Genomic DNA, 16,893 nt, shown 5'->3' on the forward strand with positions numbered 1-16,893 from the left:
CCAGTTCCCTTGAATGCAGGCCCCTGGTGACACCGAAGGGCCCATTCATTCATGGCTGTGTGGCGTTCAGAACACAAGGCCAGGGTCTGCACAATAAGTATTTGTTGAATGAATGAGTGAGTGAATGAACAGGAATGGGATGAAGGCTCGGCACCCCTTCACTGGGGTCACCCCGGAGCTGGGATTGGGTGTTTATGTCCAACAGCAAGCTCCACGGGGCCGGTCTGTGCAGTTCACTGCCACCTTGGAGTCTGATCTGCTGCTCAGTACATAGTAGGTGTCGGCTAAACAGATGAAGAAATGAACGGGGGTGAAGGCCACTCCACTTAACAGCGCCCAAACAACATTTCAGAATCGGTTAGTGGCATGTCAATTTCACGCTTGGCAACCGAGCTTGAGTTCCCTTTCCTGCAAGGCAGGAAGCTTCTCAGTGCCCTCAGACTGCTGCTCCCAAGTCCGGGCTGGAGAAAGCCAGGCCCAGGGAGTGGGGAGGAGGGGCGGGAGAGAGGATCCTGGCAGCAGACGGCCCCTCTCCCTCCTCCTCCGGGATCTGCAGGACAATAAGCAGACACTAATCTCACATACAGTCCTGTCTTTGATATCCCAGCCAGATGTTCTATTCGATAAATGAAACTAATTTACTCTGCAAGCAGCAGGCAGCAGCTGAATCCAAGGCTTCCCTAGTCTCAGCCCCTCCCAGGGGGACGGACTGGGGTGGGGTAAGGGTGCATTTTGTTACCTGTTCACTCATAACGTAGGCAAACAGGTTGCAAAGAGATGCAAAATACACCCAGCTTCCCTCAGAGCAGCCTAGCTGGTGCTGGGGGCCTGGAAGGGTTAGTACGAGATGCTGTCAATACTGCCAGCCAATGAAATCTTTGTTAGATGTTATATTACAGCGTCCACAGCATGGACTACAAGAGTGTGGGTTCTGAACCCGGACAGCTTGTTTTTTTTTTTTTTTTTTTTTTTTTTTTTTTTTTTTTTTTTTGTATCATAATTATACATCAAACACAGTTTGACATGCCAGGGATACAGTCATCAACAAGACAGATGCAAATCCTGTCATGGGGCAGGTGTTTAGCCCAGTGGTTAAGGCGCTGGTTAAATGCTCACATCCCACATGAGGAGTGGGGTTCAACTCCTGCCTGCGGCTCCCAACACCAGCTTTCTATTCACGCAGACTCAGAGCAGCAGGAGTGACAGCTCCACTAGTCAGATTCCTGCCACCCATATGCGAGACCTGGACTGAGTTCCTGACTCCTGACTTCAGTCTCTGCCCAGCTATGGCTGTTGTGGGCATTTGCAGAGTGAACTAGCAAATGGGAGTTCTCACTCTGTCTCTCAAATAATGTAAAACAACAACAACAAAACAAAAACAAACAAAACCACAAACCAACAAACCAAAAAAAAAAAAATCCTGCCTTTGTGGAGCGTATGTTACCCAATCTCTTCAACTGTCAAAGAGAGAGGACTATAGACTTTATATTTAAGGTTGCTGTGAGACTTCAATCCTTAAGATTCATAGATGAGTCCCTGGTATACAGTGAGCGCTCATTAAGGGCTGCTACTGTTATTACTCTAAGCATGAGTATCATTGGCTATGTTAGGGAGGAAATGTACTGCAGTCCCTCTTGTGGACGGGAAGCCCAAGTGACCTCCCCAGGCCACACAGGGAGTCTGATGGAATACAACCCCACAGCTTCCTGCCCCTGTGGGTCTTGGATCCCCTGGGGGTGGATCCAAGTGGGACACCCAAGGGTTTCCCAACCCAGGAGAGCAAGGGCCACGGGATACTCATTCAGACCAATGGCTACAAGGTGGGTCCAGAGAAAATCCCTGAAAAACTCAGTGCAGGGAAATCAGTGCCTCCCTCCACAAGGCCACACAGATGGGGTGAGAAGAAATGGGCGCCTTGTAATAAAAGCGCATTGCAATTCTCTCCCGGCATTCTCCCTGGAGGGGGCGCTGCTGCGCTGTGCAGGGTAGGAGGGGGCAGCGAGGTGAGTGTGCAAGAAGCATTCGAATTAGACGCCAATAACTGGGAAAGCTGCTGGGCACTTAATCAATAAAAATAATGCATTTGGGTTGTAGAAATATTCCCCAAGATCAATTTCCCTGGGAGAAATATTTGTTTCCTTTACCAGGTTGCCACAAGTGCGTAAGGGAACATAAAGCCTTGATAAAGACCTCGGAGAAATGCGGACATGGTACTTTCCCACCCCCGCCCCACCCCCCCCAGTCTGGCCCCACTTACAGCGACGTGAGTGACTTCAGGCCCTGGAAGGCATCTGGCGCGATGTCCGATATCTGATTCTTGCTGATGTCTCTGCAAAGATGAACGGGCAAGGCTGAGAACACGGCGCAACGGCGTGATAACAATCATTGCTGCATGCAAGCCAGGCGCCCCAGGCGTGCAGAAGGCTAAGGATTAATTAACAGATCAACCAATGTGTTCCTACGGCACGAGAAGAAGCTGAAAGAGGCTTTGGTTCCACTGCCCTGTGAGGAAGGAGCCTACGCCCGCATGGCTACTCACCCATGGCACCTCAGCTTGGCCGTAAGACCACGGACACACAAGCTTGACTGTGTGGGTGGAAAAAGCATGTCCAGTCAACTTGGGCTCTCTCTTGGGTCTTATTACCCAGCAATGAGCAGCACAGATGAACCAGGAACCGGCCCTCACCCACCCGCAGGCCAGGCTCCTGTAAGCACCGTCTTCTTGCCTTGTGCTCCAGCAAAGACCCACTTTTCTCCCAGTAAGTCTGGAGCCATCTCACCTCTCCAGTGAGTTTTCCTCCATGACCCAAGAGGAGTTTTTGAGCAGTGACTTAAGGCTCTGTTTGTTCCCTGTCTGGGCAGTGTGACGGAAGCGACTCGTGGGTGCTCGGGTGTCTTTGAGACGTGTTTCTGTGGCTGGCTGGCAGCGTTCCCCATGTGGGAGCAGACCCAGGGAGGTTGTCACACCCAAGGCTTAGGGCAATGTCAGTGAGAAGGATGGTGCGTGTTAGAGGGATGTGACAAACATTGGGCCACGGGTCAGCCAGTCCGGCCTCACAGGGGCCGAGGGGTCTTCGTGACCCCAGAGGCTGAGAGGCTGTCCACTTCCCAGCACCGTGGTGACTACTGAAAACTCGGCTCCCTGATGGCGCTTCGTGGAGAGGAAATTCTTTCTCTCACAATCATTATTAGCTCAAGGATGACTTCTGGGCCTCTGTCACAGGAAGAGGAGCTGCTCCAATTTCCTGCGACAACAAACCTTGCCGGTTCTCTTTCTCGAACAAAATCAATCAATGCGTCTTTGCTTTTCTGCAGGAGAGGCAGGGCTGGGGTCCTGCAGGGCCGAAGGGGAACAGACACGAAAATATGGAGACGAAAGCACATCCCAGCAGATCCTCCAGCGAAGCCAGGCCCCAGCTCCTGGCCTCTGCAGTGCCAGCACCGGCCTCTCCAGGGGTCTGTTTTCCCACCTTCCTCTAACAGCCTTCAAAAGGGCTGGGCCACAGCCTTTGCCTGGGCCTCTGCTCTCTCCCCGCCCCTTTTCCAAAGCCTGTCAATCTGGAGACACATCATAGGTTAAGGCTCCCTGGGCACAGCTGCCTGGTTTATCCCCTTAGCTGGCAAGGTCGTATCTAACAAATCCGCAGATTGTGCTCGCAAACTCTTCAGCTTACATTGGGCTTTTCTCCTGCGCTCCTCTTTTGTATAAGGGTCTTAGCAAGCAAATACCTGGGATTATTCTAATCTTGCTTGTCCTTGGCGTGGCTGCCTAGCAAAGCATTCCTGGCAAACACTTGGGGTCTGTTCATACCAGGCCTGTGATGGGGCCTGCCTTGTCTCTTTCCCCCAGGTTGCACAATATCCTTTCCAGGTGCTTAGACCTCAAGCATGGGGCAGGGTTCTTGGTGCCAGTGCGGGGGGGGGGGGGGGATGGGGGCGGGGGGGAGGGGGGTTTCTCTGCTTCATTCAGCTCTGGGAAGAAAAACTGGTTTCCAGCTAAACCTTTAGGCTCATCCCACCTTACAGCACGAGGGGAGATGTCTTGTGGTCTTGGAGCCGCTGGAGAGTGGGAATTGGAGAAGTGATAGTTTAGCTGGGAATCAATGCTGGTGGTCACTTTATCTTGTTTTCCATTTTTTTAAATTGTATATATTTAGGATGTTTGGAAATTTGTATTCATGGTGGAATGTCTAAATCAAAAGGTTTAACATATGCATTACATCATATACTTCTCATTTATTTTGTAGTGAGAATACTTAAAATCTAGCCTCCCAGTGATTCTCAAGTTCACAATGCACTGTGTAAACTACAGTCACCATGCTGCACCATAGATCTCCTGACCTTTTTCCTTTCAGCTTGGATCAACATCTTCCTGATCTCCACCTTTCTGCCCCCACCCCTTGGCAGCCACCATTGCACTCTCTGCTTCGGTGGACCTGACTTTTTAAGATTCTATGAGTAAATGAGATCACAGGGTACACTCTGAATTCTTCACTCTGCAGGAAGGAAACAGCAACGCTGAGAGACGAGGGCCCTGGAGCCACAAATGATTCAACCGCCCATTAAAGAAGTGGGCATCTCAAGCCTCCCGACTCTCAGCTTCCTGCCATCTCACGTGACAGACACCGGTGTAGTGGCATGGACAGGAAGGCTTCAGCAGCTCACTGGCCTTGGCGCTTGACCCCCTCACCCCAATCCACAGTGAGGTGGCCCTAGAACTGAACCTGGGCATTGGGGTTGCTCTTGACCAGTGGCGCTCAAATCTCATGAGGGTATTTGTTAAAATGCACCAGCAGGGGAGGATGCTTGGTGCAGTGATCCAGTCACTGTTTAGAATACTCACATCCCATACTGGAGGGCCTGGTTCGAGTCCAGGCTTCACTCCTAATCCAACTTCCTGCTAAGGAGGCAGCAGATGATGGCTCAATTGTTTGAGTCCATGCCTAGTGAAGACCTGGACTAACTTTTAGGCTCTTGGCTTTGGCCTGGCCCATGCCTGCCTGCTGTGGGCATTTGGGAAGTAAACCAGCAAATGAAAGATCTCCACCTCTCTTCTCATTTAAAGAAAATAAAAACGAATCTTAAAAATGTACCCACAGAGAGTGAGAGTTGTGCGGCTCAGGGAGGGGCTGGAAGTCTGCATGTTTACAACCCCCCAGGTGATTCCCAGGGGCGTGGTTGCTGGTTCATACTTTAGGCCACGATGCTTTAGGCTCAGTATCAGACCCTGCTCAGTCCCCTGATGACCAAACTGTTCAGAACAGAGATGGCAAATTCAAGAGGTTGTAGGGGTCAAGCCGGAAATATGCATGAGACACCAGGAAGTCCTGGGAAGCCTGCTCCACCCGACAGCAGGAGAATGCAGAGCAGTCCTAACCCGCCATCTTGGCCACACAACACAGGCATGGCCGCAGGTGTCAGGGAGACCAGAAAACCGGCCCTGTAGGACTGACTGAGGGGTGGTCTCCAGTGCTTCTGTCTCCCTGCAAATGGCTTTCTCTACTTTGATAATAGCTTCACCTGTGAGTGTTTTTTTTTTTTTTTAATATTAAGGTGATCACTAGGAATAGGCCAAGACAAAGCCATTCATTCATAGAGAATTCTATATTACAAAAAAAAAAAAAAAAAAGAAGAAGAAGAAGAAGAAAAAAAGAAATAAAAGATGTAATTGAGATAGAGTTGAAGGAAAAATTTCCTCCTCTGGGATTTTACAGATAAACTCGTCAGGTATTCCTAGGAAGACTTGGCACCTTGAGATCCGAAATCCACTGTTACCATGTAGCCGGCCATCCCATCTCAACAGGGCTTTATCAGTTGAAAATGTCTAAGCGGGTCCTCCTTCCCCTTGGGGGAAAGGAGGGCATCATAGTAAATACCAGTAGCATTAGAAGTGATCAAAAATTAAATTCACTTTCTAGGTCGTGACGGGGAAGGGCTTATGAATTCTAAATGCACAGGTCACAGCAACTCCAATAGGAAAGAGAAGGGAGAGGGAAGCACAATCAAGCTCTAAATTACCTGGACTTCACAAAAAATTAGAGCAGTGACTTAAATCATGCAAGAGATATAGGTTGAAGCAGTGACGGAATTTGTCATTTTTCACTAAAATTACTATCTGGCCACATAATCAAGCCGGGCTTTAAAAATGAATTGGGGGAGGGAGTTGTGCATGGAGAGCGAGCTGGGGAGGCAGAGATGCCAGGAGATTAATGGCCCAAGGTTTTAAATATTAAGGCCTATATTTATACAGCTCCTCCAGCAGGGATGCTGCCAAGGGGAGGGAAGAAGACTGTGCCGAGAACTGGCTCATTCTGTTGGTTTCCACTTCTGGAATTGCACCAGGAGAAAATCTGGTTTGGTTTGGATTTCCAGGGAAATGGGAAGTTGGCTTCCTGTGATCTGAGGGTAAAGCCTGCCGATGCCACTGTTTCACAGGGATGTTGATTTTTAACATAAAAGGAATCAGTAGACCTTGCTAATGTAGGTTCTCCCACTCAAGGGAAACCGGCGATTCTGCCTCATGTGGAAGTAGCAAACAGTCCTGAGTTCATGTGTTTTGCTACTGGCAGGGGCAGTGGCAGAGAAAGTAAGTGGAATAAAAACAGCATGTTGATTACTGTCCTAAACACAGTGATTTCTCCGCCTGAAAAGGGGAAAGGAGTCTCCCCCCAGAATTGTTCTATCCATGATGACAATGGTTGGGCTATTTCTGAGTCTTGCTGGCCTCCCTTTAGAGCATCCAGGGCTGAGTGATTCACAGAGCAGTGTTCAAGGTCATCATGTGATGGCGACAGATGAGAACATTGTCACCGTGGCTGGGGACGAGGGCAATGATTCAATGACACTGTCAAAGACAGCCATGGCAAGGCAGGTACAGCTGAGCTGACATCATCAAGCGTGACGTGATGTAGTGGGGGCAGTCACACCGGTTACAGGGATAATGTGCATCATCAGCGTGAAGTCATGTGTACCCTATATCCTCCAAGCTGGAAGGAACAGAAAGTTTTACTGTGGGCTAAAGGGTTCAGGTGATCCAGCCTCCAACTTTCTACCCCCTCCCCCCGACAACTCCCACTCTGGGCCCCTTACTTATTCCACTCCTCCTTACTGCTCCACAAACCATCTGATCACTTGCTCTGCCTGCTACAGGGACAGCCTTCCCTGTGAGCTCACAGCTCCCTCCATCCCCCACGCAAGTCACCTGCACATAGAGCTCTTTGTCGGGAGCCCACCTATAAGAGCCATCACTCTCGGCTGCCTTTCCCGTTTTCGGTTTTACTTCTTAATACTTCTCCACACCTCTGATATGTATTTATTTATTTTCTGTTCCCCCCTCGAATGGAGGCTCCATGAGAGCAGAATCCATCTGTGCTCACTGCCCTGCCCATAGAACCTCGCCTGCGGTAGACACCCAGTGTTAGTCACGTGGACGGCTGTAGGTCTAATGGCAGTGCAGACAGACATGGAGCCACTGTCAGATCTCCACTGAGACTCCCACTTCATATGACCAAAACCAAGGCACAGCGAAAATGATGAAAACGGTGATAGGGGATTTCCTAAGCCAACTCGGCTCTGCTTCCCACACAGATCATCTTACTTTGATCCGGCTGGCAAGACGCTTAGCTCTCCACGTTGAAGCTGACACCCTCAAATTCTGCACACAACACTCCTGAACCTTACCTCCCCATCTCAGGAGAGTGTCCCAGGACTGAAAGGGAACTGCCCAGCGGGCATGGAGGCAGTCTATCACCTAGGCGGGGTGTCCGCCACTCGTCAAATGACCCCCAAACCTGAATGCAGACAGGCTCACCTCCCTCCAGGGGACACTTACATTCTCTTCAGCTTCTTGTACGGGGTGAAGGCTCCTGCAGGGATGGACTTGATGGAGTTCTGTTCTAGGCGTCTAGGAAACAGAGCAGAGCAGAGTCAATTGACCGTGCACCTGTCAACAAGTGGCTGCCGTGTTCTCTGGCCTTTCTGATGGGACAGCCTCTCTCATCACAAGGCACGCGTTCTGGTGGTGAGGGACGGTAAACATGCAACAGCCAGGATGTCCAGGGTGTGATATAAGGAGCCAAATGGTCTACTTCTCCTTGGAGAACGCAAGAAAGGATAACTTAGGTTTGGAAATTTTGGTTTCATGCTTATTATAAGCAGCTGTCTACCCCAGAGAAAGCTGTAGGAAGTCACCAAGCACGTTGAAAGGGTCAAAGGGATAAAGAGCAGGAAGAGCTGAAAGTGATGGCTCACGGGCCAGCAACGCTGCTCTGTCATGGAACCATGTCACCACTCAGCAGAGAGCTCAACCACCCTGCTGGTGGGCAGGTGTGTCAATGGCTGACTTCACTTCAGGGCTTTTCAATTGCCATTTTAATACGGTGGAGAAGCAGCGATACAGACAAGCTTCCAGCCTGATATTCATCAAACCAGCTCCTGACACCGACAGGCCTCAGGGGCCCACTCCCCTGGGCTGCTGCTGGGATCTGCGCTTCAGTCACTCACAGGCTTTCCTGAAATGCTTCCGCTCCCACCCCTACTACTTGGAAAGGACAGGAGACACTGCAGGCCCAGGGCCCAGCACTTCCTGGGAACAGAGGGGATCATGGGGAGTGAGTGAGCATTTCCATTCTGTATTCTTTCATCTCTCAAATGACTTCCTGTCACCCAGAACAGGTGTGGTGGGAGACAGGCGTGAGTGGGAGGCAGGCTGCTCCATTACAGGTGATGAATGATACCCTGGCCGGGCTGGGGCCTCGGCAGCTCACCCTCATCTATCTCCCTTCTCTCCAAGGTGCAGCTCTTTTCATCACCTCCTCATCTGGCAATGGATGCTCCCCCAAACCCTCCACTGGGAAGACACAGAAAAGGTGTGTGTGGAGGGGGAGGCGGGGGCGGGGGGAGCCAAAGGCAGAGAGGAGAGGAACCAGCTCTGTCAGAGCCGCATCAAGTGGGTGCACATTTCTGGCTGGGATGAACCCATTCATCTTGAAGAGTAATCCCCGCCGCAGAGTGGGGGAGACAGTCGTATTAATTTGTGCCTCTGCGATCTCATCTTCATTGGGAGAACAGAGTATTTGTTACTGGAACCGCTAATGGAGCAGTTTGCCAGCAATTTTCCCATTTCAAACAACATCTCAGCTGCTAATGTGGAATGGTTTGTCAGGCCTACCCATAACACAGACAAATCACTCTCCAGGCAAAAAGAAGGGGGAAAGCGGGGAGAGAAGGGAAGGGCGGGTGAGGGCAGAGAGGGAGTATCAGGACAGATCATTCTTGGCTGCCGGATGAATAGAGTCTACAAATGGGACTGCCACGGTCTATTAAAAATGCCTTTGTGCCCTGCTGGAGGGGGGCGGGGAATGTACTTTACCAGGGACATGGTCACAGGCAAGCTGGACAGGGGCCTGGCTGGCTCAGGGTGAGACACCAAAGCTTGCGCCCAGAATCTCAGGGACTGTGGGCCCCTGGGTGCAGCCACCCACAGAGGCGGGAGACTCCTCGAAGCTTGCCTTGCCTGAGAAATTCCAAGGACATTCTCACTTTCCAGCTCAGCCAAGACTTCACTGGGGATTTCTCAGCCCAGGTAGCAGCTCTGTCGATCTCTGGGGCTGCCGGCCAGGTGGCACGAGCCACCCAGGAGTCCTGTAATTCACCTGCCACGTTGGCAAGGGATGTTTGGCGACATAATGCCTCCAGAGAGAGTCACTGTCAGTAGCAAGGGCAACTTCCTCAGCTTTTGCAAGAGGACGCACCACCCCCGCTGCTGCCTAAGAGCCTATGCAAGTTCCATCAGAGGTGGCTAGGAGATCTGCCAGCTCTCCAGTGCAATGCGTAAACTGTTAACCTCCAGCTGTGTAATGGGTGCAAGAACTAAGGGGGAGATGAATGAATGAGTAGAATGTCATACCTGCTCCCCAAGAGTTCAACAGTCTGATGACGGGGACCAATCCAAGATGTCCATCATGAAGAGCAAAAGCCACTGTGTACAAAGCCTAGTGAATTTAGGTCTATTGGCTTTTCGAATCCTTAAACTGTATTAGACCCATTTTGTGGGTAAGGAAAAGCAAACCCAAAGGGATCACACAAGCTGTCCAAAGTGATGGAGAGCTGATGTGGCAGCAGCAACAGGGCTCTGTCTATCCATGGACACACTGCCTTTATGTAATCATAAAGATGTGAGAACTGAGGTCCAGAGACTGAAGTGGCTTCCCCAACACCACAGGCAAGTTCAAGGGGCTCAGGCCCACTGTTCACTGAGACACCATGCAGGCTCTGTGTGACTAGGGACTCAGTGGAAAGTGTGCAGGAGTTGAGGGAAGATGGATGACAGATGTGAATCCAGTTGGCCCATGGGGTCTGCGTCTTCATGGGTTGAAAGTATTTGGAAAAACTATTATATCTGCATGGACTGATTTTTTTGCATTGTCACTATTCCCTAAGCAATATAATACAACAACTAATTATACATTGCATTAGGTACTGTAAGTTTCTAGGGAAGATTTCAAGTATATGCAAAGAAGCATTCTATGCAAATACTATACCATTTGGCATAAAGGCCTTGAGCATCCATGGATTTCAGTATCTTGGGGGGATCCTGGAACCAATTTCCTGAGGATGCTGGGCAAAACTATGTATTTAAAATATGCAAAATATGCAAATTGAGTGCAAAGGTGTGGTTTTTTGAACAAAGAATCCCAAGCTTAGCCTGTTAGCCCTGGCAGAGACCTTGCTCTGCACCCTGCACTCCTCAGATGTGCTCACTCTCGGATGATTTTACTCTGCACTGCCTCAGCTTCCCACTTCTCTGAGTGCTGGCCAGACCTCCAGCCCCGACAGAGCCCCAAGTCCAAGGATATAACAAGGGTTAACCTTGCCCCAGGACACATTAGGGATTTGCCTGTGTGTGTGTGTGTGTATTTGACATGCCTTAAGTTTAAAGTAAAGACAAGGAGAAGATGATAACAATAGCAGTAACAATAAGAGCTAATACATAAGAGGGTGGACCAAAAGTCTGTGGCAAGTAGAATTAAAAAGAGAAGCTTATGTTGGTACAAAAAAATTGAAATCCATGCACAGGTGTTTCATAATATGAATTTTCCATGTACTTCATGAAGACCCCTGTATACATAAGTTCACATTTTGCACCAAAAATAAACTTCTCTTTTAATTCCATTTTTTGACAGACTTTTGCAAGTACCCTATCGGATGCTTTGATGTCAGGCACTGGGCTAAGAATTTACATAGTTTGCCTAACTTAACATTTATACCTCTACAAGGCAGATCTTATTAGTTATTATCACTCCCACTTTAAACATTAGAAAATTGAGGTGCAGAGAGGTAAATTCACCTGTTCAAACTCACAAAGCCAGGAAGAACTAGCTAGAGCTGAGGCTCCTGCCCACGTTGGTCTGATTCCACAGTGCAAACGCTAAGTCATGGATCTTTATGCACGTTCATTCTTTCAATCCTCGCCAGCTCATCCACAGGGAGAACAGCCCCTCTCTTTAGGAAGCAAGGCTACGTATGCACACACACCTGTGGGCACACATGTGTACACAGCGCCCACAGTGGGTCTCATGCTAACACATCGCCCAGTCCTACAGCCTGGAACAAGGATGCAACATTCCAGACTCCTAGTTGAAAAAAGCCCCAGGATAAAGGACAAAATGAAGCATTCATATCAGCAAAAGCTGTCACGTCTCAGGATGCGTCTGAAGCCAACAGCTGTTTTAGGTCTCTCTTAACTGGCACATGTGTCTTTCTTTGTCTGGCAAACATTCTTCAGGCTGCAAACTGATTTAATAGAACTAGCATAAAAACAAACATACAAATCAAACATCTGAGCATCCTCCTGCACCAGCGAAAACACTGGGAACATCTGATGGGGATTTCAGCCATTTGTGCTCCGTATTGATTGGCTCTAGTTCCTCGGGTGCTTCCTTAATGATCTGTCATTTGCAAACATGCAACTGAACACAATATATATTTCTAGTACTATCAGAGTCAACGTGATGCTTGAGAGACTGGCTGGGGCATGGCTGGTGCAGAGAGAGCTCTGCAAGCCACGTACCACAGAGGCATTGAGAAACTGGTAGTGGTGAGGATATGAGAGGAATCAGCCCCATTTACTGCTAGAAGGGAGTTCCACGCCTGTCCTTCCTACAAGTCATCCCGGGCCATGACAATGACTCACAGCCCATAGGATTAATTCTTGATGCTTCTTTGTTTTTAGATGAGGGCTGAAGGGGAGGGTCCTTCAAGGTTCGTTCTCTCTGGCCTCCTCCTTTCTTTGTCATGGTTTTTCAAGAAGCCAGTGAGTCCTAGACTCCCCCATCGAATTTCTATGTTTGGTCCACAGCAAAGATGAGGAAGGCGGTGTGTCTGAAATGAGCCATTCCTAACCTGTCGTGCACAGGACACCTGGCATTGCCCACAGGAAACAGAGGCACTGACATGCCAGATTTGCTTTGCTTGTCCCATGCATGGGCCTACAGAGCAAAGGGTTTTGTCTAAGAGAAGAATGGATGGAGAATGGCACAAACACTTGAGATTAATAATTGGATCATGTCACAAGTCTACAGGTGCTCAGGTTTCTGCTGTTAATAGATCCCAGCTTTTTTAAAATGTACTAGTTTCCTGTATGATTTGCTATTTAATCTCCATGGAAGAGCTCTAGGTGGGTATAATGCTTCCTGTTTTGCAAAGAGGTAAACTGAGTGAGGGCTGAGATGCTGCTAGAGGGCAGCTCTGGATTCCAACCCAGGATGGCAGATCCCCAGGCTCTGCTCTGAACCGTTCGGTTGCTGGGTCAGCTTCTCCTTCACGTCACCAGTGCCCACCTCATCCTCTCTCCACCCTTCCGTGTGGCAGTCCCTCAAAAACCTGGCACTCTCAGGACACTGAAGAGCCACAGATACCTGTGATTTATGGAGCACTCCAACTGCTGGTTTGTTTAGAGCTAGCTAGCTCGCGCGCTCTCTCGCTCGCTCTCTCTCTCTCTCTCTCTCTCTTGTGATCGGTGTGAGGAGGGACTACTGGCAGTTGTTAAGCTACTGCCTCCCTACCTCAGATAAGCAAGGGGCTTCACATGGGGTGGAAATTGAGGCTACTTCCCCCTCAGATGCTTTCACTGGCAACTTGACATTGAAACCCATTTGCAGCCTTCCTCCACGGAATACGCTGACCCTCCATAGACGAAGACATGGGACACCGGGTAGGGTGCAGAGCAAATATGGAAAAAGACAGGGTGGGGCTGCAAGCACAGACAGTGCCCGCACCCAGGAGGGTGTCTGAGGACCACTGAACAAGGGAAGGGGGCAGACCCGTGGCTCTTCCCTGACTCTCTCCCCACTGGAGGCTGGAGCCAGTGCAGGGAAATGACAGGGAACAGCAAGCAGGGTGCCCTTGGAGGGAGCTCCGTTTCGAGGAAACTCTGCAGTGAGCCATCTCACTAAGGGTTCTCTGCAAGAAAGCTATTTTTAGTGGAACTGGCTCTGGTATATGAAAAGACCAGCACATACTCCTCTGAGCTGCTTTGGCTTTGGCAAAATATCTAAGAGAGTCTGCCAGATGGTGTTGCATGAGAGATAGGCGGCACACCTTCTCCCCAAAGGTTGGGCAGTGTGCGAAGTCTCCCAAGGTTACGGCAATCGAAGAGAATCATTAATAGCTAAGGACTGAGAAGAGGGAGTGGAGAGCCAAGTTGTATTATGCAAGTGGCCATGGACAGGAGTGGAAGTCTCCCCATAAAAAGAAAAATCACATTCAGATGTCTTTGGGACGGTGACTCAGACACTTGCCATCCATCCTAGGATGGCTCCTGCTGTGTCAGCTCTCGCTCCCTCTTTCTCATCTTCCCACCCATCTGCTGGTCTTCTCTCACTACTAAGGGAGGCATTTCAGCTGCTTTGAGGACTTTTAGTCCCACACGGAGATCCCCAGGCATGGGCTCTTAGCAACCGCCAGGTGCCCCTTCCTCCGAGCTCTCTCTCACGAGTCACCTGCATGCCACCTCCCCTACCGCAGAGCCCTGCTTCATCCGCTTCCCCACAGCTTCGTTTCATAGCAGAGGGGATGGAGGCAAGCACAGCAAGGGAGATCCTGGGCAATCCATCCAGCAGACCCAGGGTGCCATACAGCCAGGGACAGCCTTATTTCCTTGTCTGCATACATTTGCATGAAGATGAGCTACTCCCAGGTAGCAGGTGGCTGGCCTCCCTCTACCACCTCCTTTCTCCACCCTGACCCAACTTTCTGGGGGAGTCTCCAGCTCCAACCCTGGTCACTGTGCCTAATGAGTGTGCTGGTAATCGTTTAGCATTTGTAGCCGCAAAACAGCAACAATAACTGCTCCCATGGTAGATCCTACACAGCAGACAGGATGCTACGCTTCCTGCAGCATCCGCTCCTGGAGTTTTCTTAAGAGCCTTGAGGAAGTAAATCAGCTGCTGCATTTTTCAGCTGAGGGAACCAAGGCTCAGAGAAGTTCTCTGCCAATGGCTACAAGGCAGAACAGCAGGAAGGTGGCTGCCTGAATCCATGGCCTATGCTCTTAACCACCTGGCCGCTGTCTGTGGCTCTTGTTTTGGGAAACGCTCTAGCTAGGATGTTCAAGCCTAGGATTTCACAGGCGAGGTGATCAGCGACATTTTATTTCCCTAATGAGGGCAATCTGTGTGTGCATGTATTATAGATATCTATTTATATAATTTGTATAAATTTATAATTGTGTAGTAATTACCTAGAATTATACATATACTGCACACATACATAATCTGTCTTCAGCAGCCATCATTTTATATAATAAAGAGAATTTTTATAAACACAATAATAACAGAATAAGGAAATCTAGGAATTTAAAGGATGCTCCCTTTGAACTGAGTATTCTTGTTCCACGGAAAAACACCATCTTGTTCTAGACTTTATCTCTCTGCTTCATATTGGGAAAAATTCAGTAATTATCAGATGGCATTTTGGCAATTACTACGTAAGCTACTCAGGGTTCCCTTTAAAATTCAGTGCACAGGCATGAGTCCGGGTGTCCAGGTAGGGTGTAGCCTGTGTGAGTGGAGAGCTGCTGTCTCTCTCCTGGAGACCTGAGCTGTGTACCTCTGAGGCCCAGGCCAGGGTACAGGTGCAGGTGTGAAGGAGGAGGCAGGGACAGGTGGCTTGGGTCGGGAGGGGCCATTCATTAGGGACAGCCTACTTCCTTAGAATGGCCTCTCCCATCAGATTGTGACGTTGGAGCCTGGTTGAGGGAGGCGAAACAGAAGAGGTGAAGGCTTGTGGATGGCAGGAGAGAGGAGCGAGCAGGGCCAGAGAGAGCGAAGGGATGTCTGAGGGAACCCCAAGAGGTGAGGCAGGCAGCATTTCTGTCTTTTTGTTTTTCTGACAGGCAGAGTGGACAGTGAGAGAGAGAGACAGAGAGAAAGGTCTTCCTTTTTGCCGTTGGTTCACCCTGCAATGGCTGCCGCGGCCAGCGCGCTACGGCCGGCGCATTGTGCTGATCCGAAGCCAGCAGCCAGGTGCTTCTCCTGGTCTCTCAAGGGGTGCAGGGCCCTAGCACTTGGGCCATCCTCCACTGCACTCCTGGGCCACAGCAGAGAGCTGGCCTGGAAGAGGTGCAACCGGGACAGAATCCAGTTCCCCGACCGGGACTAGAACCCGGTGTGCCGGCGCCGCAAGGAGGAGGATTAGCCTAGTGAGCTGCTGCGCCGGCCTAGCATTTCTGTCTTGAACACCCACGCTCAGAGGGTGGGAGCCCCTCCTTGGTGGGGACGTGGGGGGAGGGGCTTTAGGGAAGGGAAAGGAAGGGTTAACTGGGTAGAGAAAGTGACAAGGACAGGAAGTGAAGTGGCAAGACCCTGGGTCTGGGCAGGAGAGGGTGAAATGAATCCAGGGAGGGAGAGGAGGAGGAGAAACGGGTGGGAAGGCAGGAGCACGGGAACAGGACCAAGGAGACATGGAGGAAGAGCAGCGGAGGCGGCAGGGAGAGGCAGGGGTAGCAGGGGTGGCAGGTGAGGGCTCAGGAACCACACGGGAAGGGAAATCCAGCAGCTAGAGTGAAGGGCCAAGGGGGGCCACGCAGAGCTACCGAAAGACATGGGGCAGGTGACTGGCAGAGCTTCGGGAAAGGAAGACGGAGGTCGGAGGCAAGATGCATGCAGGCGTGGGGACAGGCAGGAAAGGCTCTCTCCTGACCAGCTCCCGCCTGCAGCAAGGCTGCGGAAACGCGGATGGTGCCCAGCGGAAGGAGGGTTTACAGCGGCTCGGGGAGAAGCTGGCACAGCCGATGAGGAAAGGCACTGGTAGAGGCCCCAGGCTTCCTCCCATCTCAATCAGGCTAAAACCAAGGTCCTTAAAATGGCCCATGATCTGGCTTCCCACGACCCTTTGACCTCATCCACCACCCCACTCCCCTCTGCTACCTGCACTACAGTCACACTGACCTCGGCTGCTCAGGCATACTTTCACCACTGGGACTTTGCACATGCTATTCCCACTGTTCTTCCTCCAGATAGCCACTCATCTTCTCCCTCACTTACTTCCAATCCTTTCCCTGTTTCAATGTTCTCCATGGAACCTACCGCCTTTTTTTTTTTTTTTTTTTTTTTTTTTTGGACAGGCAGAGTTAGAGACAGAGAGACAGAGAGAAAGAGAGAGAGAAAGGTCTTCCTTCCATTGGTTCACCCCCCAAATTGGCCACTACGGCTGGTACGCTGCACGGATCTGAAGCCAGGAGCCAGTGCTTCCTCCTGGTCTCCCATGCAGGTGTAGGGCCCAAGCACTTGGGCCATCCTCCACTGCCTTCCTGGGTCCCAGCAGAGAGCTGGACTGGAAGAGGAGCAACCGGGACTGAACTGGCACCCCAAGTGGGACTAGAAGCTGGAGTAC

General features: G+C 50.4%; 1 protein-coding gene across 4 annotated transcripts in view; it reads right to left on the bottom strand.

The window, feature by feature from the left end:
* The window catches only part of SLIT3 (slit guidance ligand 3), a 642,447-nt gene that overhangs the window by 111,186 nt on the left and 514,368 nt on the right, over positions 1-16,893 (bottom strand). For all 4 annotated transcript variants that reach the window (XM_002710368.6, XM_089335062.1, XM_089335061.1 and 1 more), the window contains 2 exons: positions 7,832-7,903; positions 2,258-2,329 (listed from right to left, as the gene is read on the bottom strand). In XM_002710368.6, the coding sequence (XP_002710414.4) occupies positions 2,258-2,329; positions 7,832-7,903 (144 nt within the window). The remainder of the gene's footprint in view (positions 1-2,257; positions 2,330-7,831; positions 7,904-16,893) is intronic.

Source organism: Oryctolagus cuniculus, chromosome 6, assembly GCF_051225735.1.
Source record: "Oryctolagus cuniculus isolate XC-2025 breed Fujian yellow rabbit chromosome 6, ASM5122573v1, whole genome shotgun sequence".
NCBI classification, from domain to species: Eukaryota; Metazoa; Chordata; class Mammalia; order Lagomorpha; family Leporidae; genus Oryctolagus; species Oryctolagus cuniculus.